The sequence below is a fragment of the Terrapene carolina genome, unplaced genomic scaffold (genome assembly GCF_002925995.2).
Source record: "Terrapene carolina triunguis isolate 2854851 unplaced genomic scaffold, T_m_triunguis-2.0 Scaffold93, whole genome shotgun sequence".
NCBI classification, from domain to species: domain Eukaryota; kingdom Metazoa; phylum Chordata; order Testudines; family Emydidae; genus Terrapene; species Terrapene triunguis.
In genome coordinates this window covers 7,681,430-7,698,373 of record NW_020664444.1, presented here as the reverse complement: position 1 = coordinate 7,698,373, position 16,944 = coordinate 7,681,430, and the positions used below count along the sequence as shown (strand labels likewise).

Genomic DNA, 16,944 nt, shown 5'->3' with positions numbered 1-16,944 from the left:
CACACACACACACACACACACACACACACACACACACACACACACACACACGTGACCGGAAAACTGGGTTTTATTTTGGGTTTTATTTTTGTATAAGACAAAAAATCCTTTTAGGGGTCGACTTCCTTGCTGCATCAAATGGCAATGCCAGCCGGTGCTTTCTGAAACGTGATGTAACTGTGTACTTGGTCCAGCCATTTCCCCCTCCTCCCCCCTTCCCCGCAGATCTCAAAGTGATTCACAAACACCTGGCCCAAGGATTTCAAAAGGGACTCATGATTTTTTAGGCGTCTCTGATTTTTTGGCTGCCTAACTTGAGATGCCCTCAGGGGGCCTGATTCTCAGAAAGTGGTGATCACCTGACCTTTGGAAATCAAGACCCTTTAATGTGTCCGAGGCTGAGCCCCTCCGTATTGATGCACCCAGAATCACTGGTCACTTAATAATCTTGCCTGGAGTCCGGTACGTTCTGCCCTTCCCCCCCCTCCCTTTTGTCTGTCTTGTTTATTATTATTTGTGTTGCTGTAGCGCCTAGCCTGGAGCTGGGCTCCATTGTACTAACTGCTGTATAAACACAGAACAAGGCGGGCAGGGACCATCTCTTGTCCTGTGTTTGTACCGCACCTAGCACAGTGGTTCTTGGTTGGCCCTTAAGCTCTATCATAATAAATACCATTAAGTCTCTCAGCGTTTTTGTGAGGTAGGGAAACATTTTCCACATTTTACAGCTGCATAAACTTAGGGACAGTGGGGTTAAGTAACTTGCCCAAGGTCACGGTTAGTCTATGGCAGAGTTGGGACCAGATCCCAGGAATCCTGATTTCCCACCCCCTTGTGCTAACCACTAGTCCATGATTCCTCGCTTATTATTTTTTTAACTGCATAAGCAGCTCTTGAAGATGCTTCAGTGGCATCTGTGTTCGTTTCCATGGCAAAGCACTCTACAATGGTTGCCAAAAATAATTCTCCTTGCCAGCCTCGCCATCTGCAGGAGGAAGTGTCAGAGAAGCTGGCTTGGATGCTTTCTCTGTGCCCTCTTTCTCTTCATAGTATTCGAAATGTGTAGGCTTCTGTTCCGCTTTCCTTGCTATTTTCACGGCAAGGGTTTAAGCAGTGCCAGGGAGAGGGGGATACGGGGCGCAAGGGAGAGGTTGAAGCCTGGCCCAAATGGAGGCTGGTGCTGAGATCAGTCCATTGTAGAGCTGTTTTGGGGACTCCTTCTTGCAATGTGCCGGCGGTCCAGGTGTCTGGCGGGGGGAGGACTCCGTGGGCCACGGCAGGCTTTTCATGGGCAGCCGAGTCAGGTTAGCTGATCCGAGACTATTAGGCCTCCAGCCTCTGCCGCTTTGGGTCCTGGAGGAAGTGGGGTTTCAAAGGGCTGTGTGTGGGAGGGCTGCTGCCAGTTGAAGCAGCTGGAGGCGGAGACGGGTGGGAGAGACGGGGGCCGCGCTCGAGGTGACACTCTAATCGGATGAGAAGGAATGACTGCTCCAGATGGACTTGTCAGCTTCAATGAGCGCCAACACCTTTCCCACTCCCTGTCTCACTTTCTCTCGGCTTCTTCTTTTCCTCTCCCCCTTGTCTGATCCCCTTCCATGTTCTTTTGCTTCCCCCTTCCCGGCTTGGATCCTCTCTGGCTTTTTCAAGTAACCCCAGCGCCCTAGGCTGGGTGCTGCCTTAAAGGGTCAGTTGCCCACTTCCTTATGCCCTTGTTTTGAGGCCAGCGTTTGCCGATTAGAGGGGGAGGCACTAGGTCTTTTGCAGCCCACATGAAAGGGAGAAGGCAGAGCTGGACTCTTAAGCTATGTTTATACTTGTGGCGGCGTGTAGAGTTCAGGCACTATATGTGTGGCTTCATGCAGCAGGAAAAGGCTCTGTCAGTGGGATGCTACACTGCTGAAATAGCTGTGTAGACATGGGCGACGTGGCTTGAGGATGTACCCTGGGGGGTTCAGGCATGTAGGCCGCTTTGCTCATCCAAGTCAAGTACACTGCTATTTATACCCAGGCTGGCTGGGCATGCGGCGTCTGCATGCTACATGCTGCCGCAAGTGTACCCTGAGGCTTGAACTGTCCTGCAGCAAGAGGCGTCATGGGGCAGCAGTGCGCCACGCGGTGGATTACGATGCCCTCCAGGTAGCGCATATTTTATGTCTGGAGCTGGGTTCAAACCCAACCCTCTCTCAGTGGATTGAGGATGAATTGACTTCACTCCCGTCTCTGGATCAGGACTGTTACAAAACATGCATGCAAAAAATCCTCCCCTGCCCCTAAGGACATGCAGGATCCCGCCGTCTCTGGGGAGCGTAACTAAGGGGTGCTGACGCTACAGACCTTTTCCCTGGGCTCTGGCCCTGGAGGTGGCGGCAGCTGCTGCTGCTGTGCGGGAGAATATGCTCCGGGAATTGAAAAAGAGGAACAGAGTGGCACCTTCTCCTGTGCCCTGCAGCACGTTGGCAAAGAAGACGCCAGCTGTGATGTAACAGGGCCAGATCCTCCGCGTTTTTCCGCTGAAGTCAGGAGAGGAATTCAGATGTGCACCACCTGTCCCGTAGGCTGCGTCTGCACTGTGATCTGGTGTAGCTGCAATAGCACGGGCAGTGGCAGCGGAGGCATGGCTTAGCTGCTCTGAGTAGAAACCTGCTTGAAACCGGTGGGTCTGTACTTGACACAGTTAAGCTATCCCTGCGCTGCTGCTACTCATGCTACCATGGCTACACTGCTGTTTGTGCTCTCACTAGCTTGATGAGAGGTAGCACGGATACGTGCTGGGAATCACACCCCGAACCTGGGAGTCACACCCCTAGCTTGTAGTGTAGACTGAGCCTGAGTCATTGCTGGGCACTGCTAGCACCTGGATCTCAAAGCACTTCCCAAAGATTGAAATGCATTATTCCTGTTTCACACTTAGGGGAAACTGAGGCCCAAGCAGATGCCCACGGCCGCACAGTATGAGAGTGGCAAAGGTGGACGTACACTCTTGGTCTCCTGAACTCCCAGCCTCCCACTCTGGTGACTGAGTCGTGTTCTCTCCCACCCCTCGTAAAAATCATTTCCCCGGGCGAGTTTCTCTGCGGCCTGAGGAGAAGGCCTGCATGTTCCACAGCGCCTGAATGCTTCTGCATCTGCCTGGCCTTCCCATGGCAGGGCCTTGCAGGTGTTGGAAAGCCCAGGGCAGTGGAAATTCCCCTCTCCCCCCACCCCGCAACACAGGCCGCTGTCTCTTTAATAATCTTCCTAGGTGACAACTGTATCTTCAGTGTCTCTCAGACAGCAGGGAACTGAATTCCTTCGATCCCCCTGCTTCTCCCCACACGCAGTAAGAGCGGCTCAGGCACCTGCTTAGACAGCCGTGGCAGATTAATGTGGGGCCTCGAGGCTGGCAGGCGCAGATGCCGGCAAACTCGATGTTTCATTAACTTTAATGGGAAAATCCTACAGAGTGTGTGCTCAGGCTTGGCTGGCTGCCCGCCCAGCCAGATGAAAAAGCAAATTCCCCCTTCTCCACCCCCACCCCCACCCCCCGGACAAGGGTCAGGTCCGGAGCAGCGTGACGTTAGCCTGTGTGTCTGTGTAAGAAAAACAACACAAAATGGAGCAAGACCAGGAGCGCAATCATGGCCATATAGGTGGGGCATGACATGAGATCGCCCTTCCTGGTGGGGGAGAGATCCCTTCACTTCTCTCGCCCAAGCACTGACACTGAAATTAAACAGCCCCTTAGCCCATGCCCGGTGGGCCTGAGTCAGCTGCCATGGGTCAGGCGCAGGTTTTTAATTGCAGCGTAGACCTATCCCATGTGCCTCGAGCATCAGCTGGGGGCATTGTGGATAGCTGGAGCCTCGCTTGGCTCGCTGACAGCCATGCTACAGCGCTATCTGCACTGTACAGTATTAGCTACCCCGTGGAGGGATTTGCTCACACATGACAGCACCCAGCAGTTACAGCGTGGCTACCCTGTGGCGTAGTCCGTGTGTTAACTGTGTTCTTGAGCCCTGTTAAAGCTTGGGGCCAAGATTTTTCAGTGGTGATTTTTAGTGCCTCGGTTTTTGGGTGCCTAGCTCGAGAAGAGCGTGCTGAGCGCCCACCCTCTGAAAAGGACGTCCCTTCTTAAGGGGATTTAAGTTGAGCGCCCAAAATCTTTCGTCCCTTCTGACAATTCTTGGCCTCGGATTCTGGCAGGGCTGACTCCCAGTTCAGGGACAAGGTTAAAACACCCAAGTGGTGCTGTCGGTACACTCCAAGGCCACACTGTGTGTTAAAGGTCAGGGACCAGATCTCTTGACTCTACAGTGTAGACCATAGACTAGTCCTCTCCCCGCTCATCCCTAGCCCCCACTTCGAGTAGTTAATGCTCGGCGTGGTGTGGCCCTCAGTTAAAATAACACTGTTTCACAGGGTAGCCTTCAGACCATGGTCCACAAGGTCCCGTCTGGGCTGGTCCGGGAGTCGTGCTAGCGACAGCCGCCTGAAATCACCGCTGTTGTTGGCTGGATTCTGATCCCAGCGCCGGCCTGGCCGAGCTGCGGGAAGGCAGAAGCAGAAGCATCTGCTCAGAGCCGGGACTCTGCTCTGTCTGCGCTTGTGTGTGAGATGGTTATTTTGCCTGTCATTTGTTTTCTATTTTTGTAGCGTGGGGGCATGTCCGCCCCTGCAGCTGTGGTTTCCTCCTGCAGTTTATGTTCGGAGTTGGAATCATGAGGCTGTTTTTACTGGGGTGTGTGGTATGTAATGTTTGTCCTACCAGCTGGTCAGGCTGCGCTGCAGGGAAGGCCTTCTGTAACCCCCAGTGAATTGGTATCTACACAGCAATCAGTCTGCAAAGTATCCAGGGGAGCAGGGGCCTGATGTCTCTTACGAATGATACAGTCATGCGGGAATACCTCGATTCCAAGGCTCGTGATGCTTCTTGCCCTTGAGAGCAAGTCACCAATTTCCTGCTTGGCTTGTCCCCCAGCAGGACAGGCGTGCATGGAGACGGGCGCCGGTCCCTCCACCAAAGCAAATGGTGGTGGAGGATTGGAGGCAGCCAGAATGGGAGAGGTGTTGGGAAGGCTGGATGAGGTAGTGGGGGCAGGGTGTGGGGGTATGTGGAGTTATTGGGGGAGGGAGGAGCTGTGGCAGGTCAGATATGATGGTGAGGGTAGGGTGAGCAATAAATGGAACAGTATTTGGGACAACCAATGGAACTCGGTGTGAATGCCTCTTGGATCTTCGGAGCGGCGAGCATTGATGTAAACACCAGGTGAAGGAGAGAGTTGGTTCTTCTAGCAGGTTCACCCACCACCAGCCCTGTGTGGTTGCCGAATCTGCCTTGCTGGAGGTAGCACTTCCTGCGGGGCGCGGAGGTGAAGGGCTGCCTGTCCAGCATGGGAGCTGGGACTGTAGGTGGCCGGCTCTGCGAACTGGCAGAGACCAAGGGGTGGCTTAAGTGAAGCTTTGCCTTGGGCGAAGGGCGGTGGGATAGGGAAGCCTGGAGAAGAGTTACGGATGGCACAGTCAGCTGGACTCTTGAGCTTGTGAATGAATAGATGTGTGGAGAGTGCCGGGTTCTGTGCTGCTGGGTAGGGGTGGGATGTCTACCATGCAGCGTTCGGCTCCTCTGCTCCTCCTTTTAAAACCTGCCTCCTTCTGTTCCAGCCCACGACCCTCCCACAGGGCACCATCAACATGAACCAGTGCACAGATGTTGTGGATGGGGAGAGCCGGACGGGGCAGAAGTTCTCCCTTTGCATCCTGACTCCCGAGAAAGAGCACTTCATCCGAGCTGAGAACAAGGAGATCATCAGCGGGTGAGTCGAGGCCCTGGGGTCTATCTTCCTGGAGGTCATATGGGGCTCTCTGCTTAGGTTTGCAGCACAGGGGTGGCACTGGAGAACGAGAGGGCTGGATGGCTCAAGCGACTTGCGATGGGATATGGAGCCTCTTGCTTTGTCCGAATCCTGCTCAATCGGGTAGTGTCTTTTGTCCTCCCACAGCTATTTCTGTGGTGGGTCTCCACCCAGTTCCTAGTTGTTAGGTGCTCATAAAACCCAAGTGACTGTTCTGTTTGTTCCCCTTCCATTGGAGTTCAACAGAGATGCCAAGGGGTGGAAAGCTGTGAAAACTATGCCAGTCCAAGCCTCACCCTACCATGTGCTCCTGCCAGGGTGGCGGCAAATGGATGGGGGTGATGAAGGAAAGCTCTCGTTACTGACACATGGAGCACGGTGGGAAAGTCTTTCAAAGCTTTCCCTCAGTGTCAGTTGTTCCCCCACTTCCGCCATGGGGTGATACCACCCAGTGATGTGGCCCTTGGCTGGGAGTGAAGATGCACTGCTGCCCTCTGCTGGACGTGTGCTGGCCCAGCCCATGTCGTCTTCTGTTCCTCTTTGCTGGATGGGCTGGTGATTTTTCCATTCTTTGAGGCCCATGCTTTAGAGAGACGGGTCCCCAGTGCATTCCTGGTGCTTTGTGTCTCATGGGCATCTGGCTGTTGAAGGTACTGCTGCCACCAGTTCCAACAGTTGGGTCTCCTGAGGATTAAACTAACCCAGCTTTAGTCTGACGTCACTGGGCTCAGGGCAGGGGTAACCAGGTGAAATTTAATGGCCTGAGAGATACAGGAGGTCAGAGCAGATGTTCTAATGGGCCCTGCTGGCCATAAACGCTATGAAACTGTGATGGGTGCACGTCACTCATTGTACAGCCCAGTGCCCACGGGACCATTTGCAAGAGGGGTCGGTCATGCGACATCAGAACACAGTTAAGTCCGTGATAGTGACAGATCCCATCTCTGCATCTAAGCTATAGTATGGCACTAAATAGGCCTCGTAAACTAACCCAGCTATATGTTTCTTCCTTGTTCTTGTAAAAGCAGTGGGTCAGATTCTGCCCTCAGTTGCCTCGCTAAACCCGAGGGTTGTAACCGAGAGCAGAATTTGGCCCCAGTGTGTCCTGGTTTGAGCAGCATATGCAGTTGTGTGTAGCTGCAGGTCTACGGAAGTTGCTCTGTCCCAGAATTCTGCCTTGCTCTGCACAGTACCTGCCTTTTGTCTCTGATCAGTGGCTGATACAGGATTGGGGGAGGGAAGTGAGGCCGGATCCTGCTTTGGGAAGGGGATGGATTCTGTGGTTTTGCTTTCATAGAATATCAAGGTTGGAAGGGACCTCAGGAGGCCATCTAGTCCAACCCCCTGCTCAAAGCAGGACCAATCCCCTGCGGTCTGAGCTCCAATCCTGCATTTTCCAGGAAGCCTGAGCGATGACTAGGAGTGTGTGTGCAGCCCGTACCTGGGCCATCTCCCAGCATCAGTGTCAACGTGCTGGACCATTTGGCATTTGCTTGGTTGGCAGGGTAGCTCTGCGATGTGCCTGGTTTTAATGACGGGTATTATGAGGGCGATAAACCTCTAATATTAGAGAGGCTCTAATTGCATTGGTGCCTCCTGAATCCAGCTGGCAGTCAAGCCCTGCTGCTGTCCAGTGTGATGCTTTGTGAGAGGCTGTGTGGCAAGCAAAGTCCACCTTTATCACTAGTGTGCTCATTGGCATTGGAAGCCAAAACAGCCCAGCTTGCCAAGTTCAACAGTGAGCGCAGGGGCTGTGCTGGCAGACTGTGTGCTGCACATCTGGACCCGATGGGCATAAACACGCACTCTGGGGAAGAAGCTGGAAGGAATACACTGGCAACTGCTTGCTAATGGTTGGATTTGATGATACCATGGGCTGCTTGTAATTCCCCCTTAACAGCAGACATTTATCTTCCACTGACTTTTGCCCTTTCCCACTTGGCTAGTTTTCCTCCTGTCCTGTCCCCAGATCCCCACAGGCCTCTGGCACTTGTAATAGAGCAGCGTGACTGCCTGTAGGGGACTGACTTATTGCATGAGAATCATGCATGACTTCAGCAGGGATATGATCAGTGATGGAGCATTTAAGTCCTGAAGTTGGGAGTGCCTCCTTCTGGGCTCTTGTCCAACATATTCTGAAACTCAGACACCTGCCTTTGGAAAATCAGGTCTGTTTAAGGCGTCTCCGGTGGTACCCCAGAATTGAGACACCCAGAGTCTCTAGTTACTTCTGAAAATCTTGGTCAGACGGTTGATTTTTGCGTTGTTTCCCATTGATGTATGTCTTACCTATTGACATACTGCAGCAAGGACGCTTATGGAAGGGGAGAATTTTTAAACACACTGTAGCATTTGTGAAGTGTTTTGAAAATGGAACTGGCTCAGAGTGCTTGGGAAGCGATGTCCCTGATCTGTCTCGTCAGTGGATTGTATCATTATGGTAACAAATACTGGCCATTTACAAGACCAGTCAAGAAGCTGGTAGGGATGAAGTTGGGGGAGGGGAGGGAGAGGAGCCTAGAAAGGGGTCGATTAGGGGACGATCGGCACTAAGGAGGAGGCATGTTGCTGTGGTCTGTGCTTATACCGCAGTATCCTGATCTTTGACCCAGCTGGCTAGTCCCCCTCATGAGCATGTCATTAATAACTGCAGGATCTTGAAGTTGTTGTCATTGTCAGCACCGTGGCAGATCCCAAAGAGACATCTCTATCGATGTCCTTAGGAGGTGTGGCTAAATATTCAGTTGATGTCCATCACTGGCGATCTTACCATACCATTGAAGCTTTTGGCGACCACATGCTTGTCAGCTGTGTAGCAGCAGCCCTTGCTTTGGAATCCATTGGTCTTCCATCCTAAAAATATGTGCAAGCCACCAAAACCAAACTAGGGCTGATGGAGGCAGTTGAAGATATTCATAACCAAACCCAGCATCACGGCTCTTGTCCTGATTACTTAATATACCTTCTATTCCTCTGTTATACCTGACGAAAATGACGAGAATCAAAAACATCAATCTCACTCTTCAGCCTTCTTCAGTGCCCATGTTTCACTGCTGAACAACTGAGAGAGGTGGTTTAACCATGGTTGTATAGATCTGCAGCTTTGTAGCAAACTTGATGTCATGATGTCCCCACAGATGCTATTGAAGGGCCCGAAATCTGGCAACAGCTGCTAGTATACGAGTGTCCACCTCTTTCGAGTGTCCTCCAACACTTCCCAAGTATTTGAGCAAGTGGCAATGTCCTGTTCAGGCAGGTTAATACCGAGCTGGTTGTAATCTGGAGCTGTAGGCTGGCTGGGGGCCAGGCACTTACTGCTTTTCATCTTCAGAGCACTTCAGCATCCATTTAATATGCCCCTTGGCTTTCCTCATTTCTTCTCTTGCTTCTTAATTGCTGGATGGCTTTTCTCTCCTATCTGTGCAGGGGTTGAGAGAAGAAGGCACTTCCCATCAGAAAACCAGCATCACTGTGCATTCAAATCCAAGAGTCCCTTCTCTGTGTTCCCCTCAGAGACCGTGCGGCTCTCTTGGAAAATGTTGGTTTGAAAACCGTCATGGCACAAAATGCAATAATCCTATCCAGTGGAACGCACGTTCAGTCAGACGGCGCTTGTGAGCCGTGCGGTGGCTTTCCACGGAGCCCCCTGTTACAACGTTAAAGGGAGCCTGTGCGGATAGCAATGTTCTCCTGACCTGTGGGTCTAACGCAGAGATAACGGAACTTGCCCTATCAGCCTTGCCACCGTTTGTGCGGCTTGTTCACTGTTTGCTCTTTGCTCAGATCTGACAGTAGAACTAAATTGGTCAGTTTCTTTTTCTTGGTAGCCTGTTTGTTTCTCATATTCTAGCACCCAGCTACAGGGACTGACTCTGCCAGGAAGTGTTTGAAGGGACCCATCCCTTAAATCAGACTTCCGTCTGATAATGTTCTACCTTCTGCTGTTACAGGTGACAGCCCAAGGAAAGTCCCTGTGACTGAAAGGGATTAGAGAAATCAGGTCGGCTTTGTGCATTTGACAGCCCATGGCAGTGTCTGTTTCGCCCTAACCCTAACCCCTCCCACCCCCGCTCTGTTTAGTTCCCTCTGTTGGTTCTGTGTGGTGTTTCACTTCTTCATGCTTTTTCGCAGGCTGCCCACAAAGTTGTGATTAATACAATTTGTGGCAATCCCATGGAGGCCTGCCTGCTAGGAGATGGTGTGAGACCCGCTAAATGTTCACGTTAGGCCACTGAATACCCAACGGTTGGGAGCAATTCCTAGTCACTGGGTTGCAGGGGATTGGACAAAGGGGTTGGATTTATTGTTAGATTTCATGGTGTTTCTATTAATTATGTTGGTTTTTAAACACCCTCTCCACCCCCCGAATGTTGGGTCTAATGATTTTGAACAGTGCTTCCCTCTAGCAGTCCCACAGCTGGGCACCGTCTCGTCTCCAGGGAGCTGTTGCCTGGCACATCCCCCGCGCCAACCCTCATATCCTCTCATGTTTTACTCTCCTGTGGTGGTGTTGTCATCCCAGCTGGGTAGCTCTCTGCTCGTCCTTTGTGGGAAGGAACGTGGAAAGGGTTTGGTTGATCACTTTCTCCTGTAATTGGATCGCTCGCTGGCAGGCTCCCAGCAGAGCAACTGGCCTTAAGAGGAAAACTAAAATAAAATAACTCTTCTCTCCTATGCCCGCTGCTGGTGCTCAGTTGCTTAGCAACACCAAAGGTTGGCCTGCTAAATAGAGAGAATTCCTTGTATGTTTCCCCATCTTCAGGCCTGGGATGAATGCTCCCGCTCCCCTAGTGGGGTGAGACAAAAAGGGAAGCTCAGGTTTATTCTGATTGACTAGGGAGGCTGAGCCGCTGAGCAAGGCAACTGAGAGCCGAGGGTCAGCTGTCGTCTCATGGTGAGACTCGGGCATGGAAGAACCATGGCAGTACGGTGCTGCACCTGGAGATCTTTCCTTGTCCCTGTTGCTGTCCCCTCTCCTGGGCTGCTTCCCTTTACCTGTGCAGAGGCGGTGCTCTGTACTGTCTTCATATAGTGCTCCACCGCTAATCGCTGCTCTGCTCCTCCCCGTTGCCAAAAGTATCCCCTCCCTCACACCCAACCCAATCCAAACCAAGCTCACGGGACTGCCGAGCCCATGCTAGAGTCCCCATCCGATCCATGGTTCTAACTTCCCCAGCCCCTCTGTGCATTGTCTCCTTAGAATGTAAGCTCCCTGGGACAGGGCCCTCAACCAGCTCTTTCAGCAAACTCAAGAGTCCAGATTGTCTCCCCTCTTCTCTTCCTTTCCTCCCCTCCCACGGTTTGCTCTCTACACTTGCATTATATCTGGGTAGGGCAAAGACCTTGTACCTTGGCATCTTGCAAGCCTCAGTTGCTACCGTAGCACTGGGGGCGTGCACTCTGCATGCCGCAAGGAATAAGTGGATCTCAGACTGGGCTTGGGATCTCTTGTTTATCTTGCGCTATGGACTCTTACCTTTCTCTCAACGCTGAGTCCTCCCTACCCTTCCCAAACCAGAAAGCTCTGAAGGCTGCAGTCAGCCGGGAGCTGTGCTGGCAGCTTGTTTTTAGGGGGGGCCCCTCCAGCTGTGGAGCTGGGATGCTGAGGAGCCTGCCTTGAATCCACTCCCTGGCCATATGGGAGATGAGATGATGTGTCGGGGATGCCAAGAATGAACAGGTGGGAGGGGCAGCAATGGGAGGGCAATAGTCAGCAGTGCTACCGTATCCTCTCCTCTGGCAGAGTCCCAGAGGGGAAGGGAGCACAATTCTAGAGATGGTTTATGTGTAAAATGATTCTCCCCCACCCCTCCTGTTTTTTCCATCATAAGAACGGCCTTACTGGGTCAGATCAAAGGTCCATCCAGCCCAGTATCCTGTCTACCAACAGTGGCCAATGCCAGGTGCCCCAGAGGGAGTGAACCTAACAGGTAATGATCAAGTGATCTCTCTCCTGCCATCCATCTCCAGCCTCTGACAAACAGAGGCTAGGGACACCATTCCTTACCCATCCTGGCTAATAGCCATTAATGGGCTTAACCTCCATGAATTTATCTAGTTCTCTTTTAAACCCTGTTATAGTCCTAGCCTTCACAACCTCCTCAGGCAAGGAGTTCCACAGGTTGACTGTGCGCTGTGTGAAGAAGAACTTCCTTTTATTTATTTTAAACCTGCTGCCCATTAATTTCATTTGGTGGCCCCTAGTTCTTATATTATGGGAACAAGTAAATAACTTTTCCTTATTCATTTTCTCCACACCACTCATGATTTTATATACCTCTATCATATCCCCCCTTAGTCTCCTCTTTTCCAAGCTGAAAAGTCCTAGCCTCTTTAATCTCTCCTCATATGGGACCCGTTCCAAACCCCTAATCATTTTAGTTGCCCTTCTCTGAACTTTTTCTAATGCCAGTATATCTTTTTTGAGATGAGAAGACCACATCTGTATGCAGTATTCAAGATGTGGGCGTACCATGGATTTATATAAGGGCAATAAGATATTCTCTGTCTTATTCTCTATCCCTTTTTAAATGATTCCTTACATCCTGTTTGCTTTTTTGACTGCCGCTGCACACTGCGTGGACGTCTTCAGAGAACTATCCACGATGACTCCAAGATCTCTTTCCTGATTAGTTGTAGCTAAATTAGCCCCCATCATATTGGATGTATAGTTGGGGTTATTTTTTCCAATGTGCATTACTTTACATTTATCCACATTACATTTCATTTGCCATTTTGTTGCCCAGTCACTTAATTTTGTGAGATCTTTTTGAAGTTCTTCACAGTCTGCTTTGGTCTTAACTATCTTAATCAGTTTAGTATCATCTGCAAACTTTGCCACCTCACTGTTTACCCCTTTCTCCAGATCATTTATGAATAAGTTCAATAGGATTGGTCCTAGGACTGACCCTTGGGGAACACCACTAGTTACCCCTCTCCATTCTGAAAATTTACCATTTATTCCTCCCCTTTGTTCCCTGTCTTTTAACCAGTTCTCAATCCATGAAAGGAACTTCCCGCTTATCTCATGACCCTAACTTAATTTACGTAAGAGCCTTTGGTGAGGGACCTTGTCAAAGGCTTTCTGGAAATCTAAGTACACTATGTCCACTGGATCCCCCTTGTCCACATGTTTATTGACCCCTTCAAAGAACTCAAATAGATTAGTAAGACATGATTTCCCTTTACAGAAACCATGTTGACTTTTGCCCAACAATTTGTTCTTCTACGTATCTGACAATTTTATTCTTTACTATTGTTTCAACTAATTTGCCCGGTACTGACGTTAGACTTACCGGTCTGTAATTGCCGGGATCCCCACTTCACTGGTGCCAGACCTTGCTCTCAAACCTTCCTCCAAAGAAACTCTGGCTTCCCTGCCCCAGTGAGCTTTCTTCCTGCCAGAGGGAGCAGCCAATGGGACTTCTGTTCCCAGCACCAAATGGGGCTCCTAGTAGAGAGGGGCTGATGCTTTGATTTTTAAATAAGATTGGGATTCGCTTCCTGAGGCTGGGGAGTGACAGGAATTTGAGAGGTTGGGATCTCTTCTTGCAGGAGGGGGTGCTGATGGGTGCCAGCGACGCCCTGGAATGAGCCAGTCGGGTCCTGTGTTTGGTGGGTGGGAGGCTAATCAGCAGCCTTGTCTGCCCTAAAACCTTGTAGCCATAATCCAGGTGGCTCCGTAGTTAGATGTCTGTGCATTGTCTGCACTTGTGCTCCCGGGCTGGCTGGCAGGTCGTTCTTCCCCGTTGTGGGGGAGGTGGTGGTGTTCTCACTTCGATAAACCTTTGTAAATCGTGTAATGATCTGTTCGGAAGCTGAAGGAAACCGAAAGTGAGGGGAAGAGGGGAGTGAGCAGCATGTCCCTGGGCCCGTTGTACAGGGCTCGCTCCTGCTTCACCCGCCCTGGGTCTCCGGCTAACACCTGCTCCACCGGAGGTTCCTTCTCTGCCCTGTGTGGTGATATTGACCAGATACAGGTGGAGATCTCCCCCCTAGCTCTGCTCTCCGACTCTTCCCCGGCCCTACAGCATCACGGGACACCAGCCCCCCCTTCCTCCCAACTCCCCTTGGGATCTGTTTCTCCCACTTAGCTATGCCCTACAATGTTACAGCAACTTTCATGCTTCCCCCAAGACTCTCCTGCTGTGCTTGGTCAAGCCCTGAAGCATTGGCAAAAATGCCCGTTTTCCCCTCCCTTCTCTCCCTGATCCCTGTGCTGTGCCCAGTCACACAGTTGTTACTGGTATCTCCTGTTTTCCTCTTTCTCCCATGCTCCAGTATCCGGCTCAGCCTTCCATTACTCTACCCACTCTACTCGCTGTGGGTAATGCTAAGAGACACGCATGCTGCAAAGAAAGTGGGGCTGATTTCTTGTGCATTGGCCCTGCATCTTATTTTGAAACTCTGCGTTTGCCTCCAACCGTGGCATTAATCATCCCACTTGGTTTCAAGCCATGGTAGTTTTATTTTGCAGTTGCAGCATGCTGCTAAGATTCCCGTATTCGGAGAGCTGTCTTACGTCCATTGCGTGCTTTTTGATATTTATTGCCTAACCAAAAGCCACTTGATGTGGTCGTCCCAAAACTCATGCGACAGCAGCGCACACACACACTCAACGGGAGTGTGTGTGTGTGTGGGGGGGGAAATTAGGTGAAGCGAAGCATGAAACATCTGGAGCAGCCATTGGATCCTGATTGCAACCAGGTTGATTGAGATGTATGGGCTGCTTATCTGGACATGACAAGAGCCGGTAAAGGAATCCACAGCACAACTGACTCATGGCAAGGGCTGGCCTTTTTAATGCTGAATTTCCTTTCTGTTTGTTTTGTGGATTACTCTACAATAAAATGCAGTGGGAGCGTGGCGTTAACATTTGCATTTCTGAAAGCAGAAGACAGACAGCCCTGTCTAGCAGATACATTCCAGTAGGTTGGTCTGTGAGGTTTCCCTGATGCACCTCAGTCCTGTCCTACAGTCTCTTCTTTTCCTTCCCTCCTCCTGCTCCCCCCCACATCATTCCTGTCTTTGGCCTCTCTTGAGAAGGGACTGTGCCAAATTGTTTGTGGTTTATTGCGACGAGGCCAAATCTTCACTTGAAAAGCTAGGATGAGACCCAGCAAACTCATTTTGCCTGTGACCTCAACGCTGGTTCCTTTTAGGGTTGGCACCGCAGCTCTATTGGAGGGGCTGTAGCTCAGAACTAAGAGACAAGGGTGGCAGATGGGGTTATGGGTGGTCCTGGAGTTCTGTGCTGCACTTCATGTCTTTTGAGTTGCTATGTAGCTTTGTATGGCTGGGTCTCTTCCCTCCCGCCCCCTCCGCCCCGCACCCCACCCCAGCCCCAACCCTTGCAAAAAGAGCTCTTCCTCTTCAGGCTGTGGTTACTGTCTACTGGGTATTGTTTGCTATGTTGTCCCTAACCAGCTCCGAGACGTTGAGATTCTGTGCATGCCAAGTTCCTGCTTGGAGGGAGCTTTTATGGTCAAGTTATAAACCCCTGAAAATATGGGTTAGTAATGGAAATGCTGACGCCACCCAAGCTCTGATGACATGCACTGCATTGCTGGAAGGCAGCGGAGAGGTTGCTTGCAGAACAATATGGCTTCAGGGGAGGTATCGGAATACAGCATCCAACTGGTAACGTGGTCAAAACCCACCGATGAGTTGGACATGCTCTGCTCTTCATGGAGGGAAGAGTGGGTGAGGGAAGAATGGGTGTTCTGTGGGTCCAGGAAGGGGACACTTGTATCAATTTAGATGGACTATATGGGCCCAAAGAGGCAAAGGTGTTAACATGACCAGGTCACTGTCCAACATTAAACAGTGTTTGTTTGCAAGGTTCAGTATACAAGACCTCAGCCTGCTTAATACTGTGGCAAACACATCATTGAAAATCTTTTTGAAGATACACGAAAGAAGGAGAAACAGTTAAAGCCTTTGAAATTTGGAGTATTAAGGTTTCATTTGAGCAACGTCCCTTGTTCCCTTTCCTGTTAGCTGGGGAAAGCCTTTGAAAGGAATTGTTTTGACAGTCTCTTAGATGGTAAAAACTGCCCTTTTGGGGAAAGGAGAAAGGGAGTTGAGCTGGGCTGGAGCTGTTGGTCTGATCCCATTTCCTAAAAGACACAACAAGACAAACACGCACGAGGGGAGAGAGAAGAACAGCAAGGAGAGAAAATGCAGCTTCCGTCTCTGGTGTTGACTTTCGCTTGCAATCACACAGCACGCAGTCGTCTTAGCCACACTGAGACCTGGCAAACTGGGACCAGCATTGGGCTGTTTAGGGCATTGCTTTTAGCTGCCTCTTTGGTCACAGGCTGATAGCAGTATTGTGATATCCAGTCGTGGCTGACTAAGCCCAACTCTTATTAGACAGAAGGCAAAAGGAGAGGGATAGGAAAAAGAAGAAATAAGATGGGGGAGGAAAAGGACCCACAAGAGGACAGGGGCAGGAACAACCAAATCTCACATCTTGGATGGTGTTTGGGATTTAGCCAGAGCCAGTGAAGATGGCAATGTCATCTGGGTCCCTCTCTTGGTCTGGTGTGGTCAGAACATCTTTCAGGATGATGAAGATCCAGCAACGGTGGATCCCAGGGCAGCAGGAGATGGTGGGAGTGGCAGCCATGAACGATGGTGAAGCTCACTCCTTCCTGTTCTCCTGTCTTTGTCAGCCGGCATCTGTGTCTTCTAATGTTTCTTCCCAAAAGCTTTTCTGTTAAGGCCCCCACTGATGGGTGAAACATCCCATTCCCTCGTTATCTTGTCCACTAATTAGGCCTAGTTTCCAACACACCAATTTTGGACGCCATGACACCTTGATTTCCAGTCCCGCACTTTTTTCCTGTTTACCAGGCATGATCTTAACACAGTCTTTGAGTTATATCAGTGGGTCTCTCAGTTTGGATTCATTCAGTCTTTGTCTCCCTGTTCTACCTTTTCCCATCAACCATTTGTTTTAGAGGCTTATGAACTTTCACTCACTCCTTACAGTTGAGCTCGCAATCAGAATGAATTTGTAGGCTCAGCTATTGCAACATAGAGTCATTGATTGTACAGCCAGAAGGGATCACTGTGGTCACCTGGTCTGCTCTCCTGTATAACACGGGCC

General features: G+C 50.7%; 1 protein-coding gene across 3 annotated transcripts in view; it reads left to right on the top strand.

The window, feature by feature from the left end:
• Positions 1-16,944, top strand: part of MPRIP (myosin phosphatase Rho interacting protein) — a 167,462-nt gene that overhangs the window by 78,833 nt on the left and 71,685 nt on the right. For all 3 annotated transcript variants that reach the window (XM_026650579.2, XM_026650578.2, XM_026650580.2), the window contains exon 4: positions 5,641-5,792. In XM_026650579.2, coding sequence (XP_026506364.1) covers positions 5,641-5,792 — 152 coding nt within the window. The remainder of the gene's footprint in view (positions 1-5,640; positions 5,793-16,944) is intronic.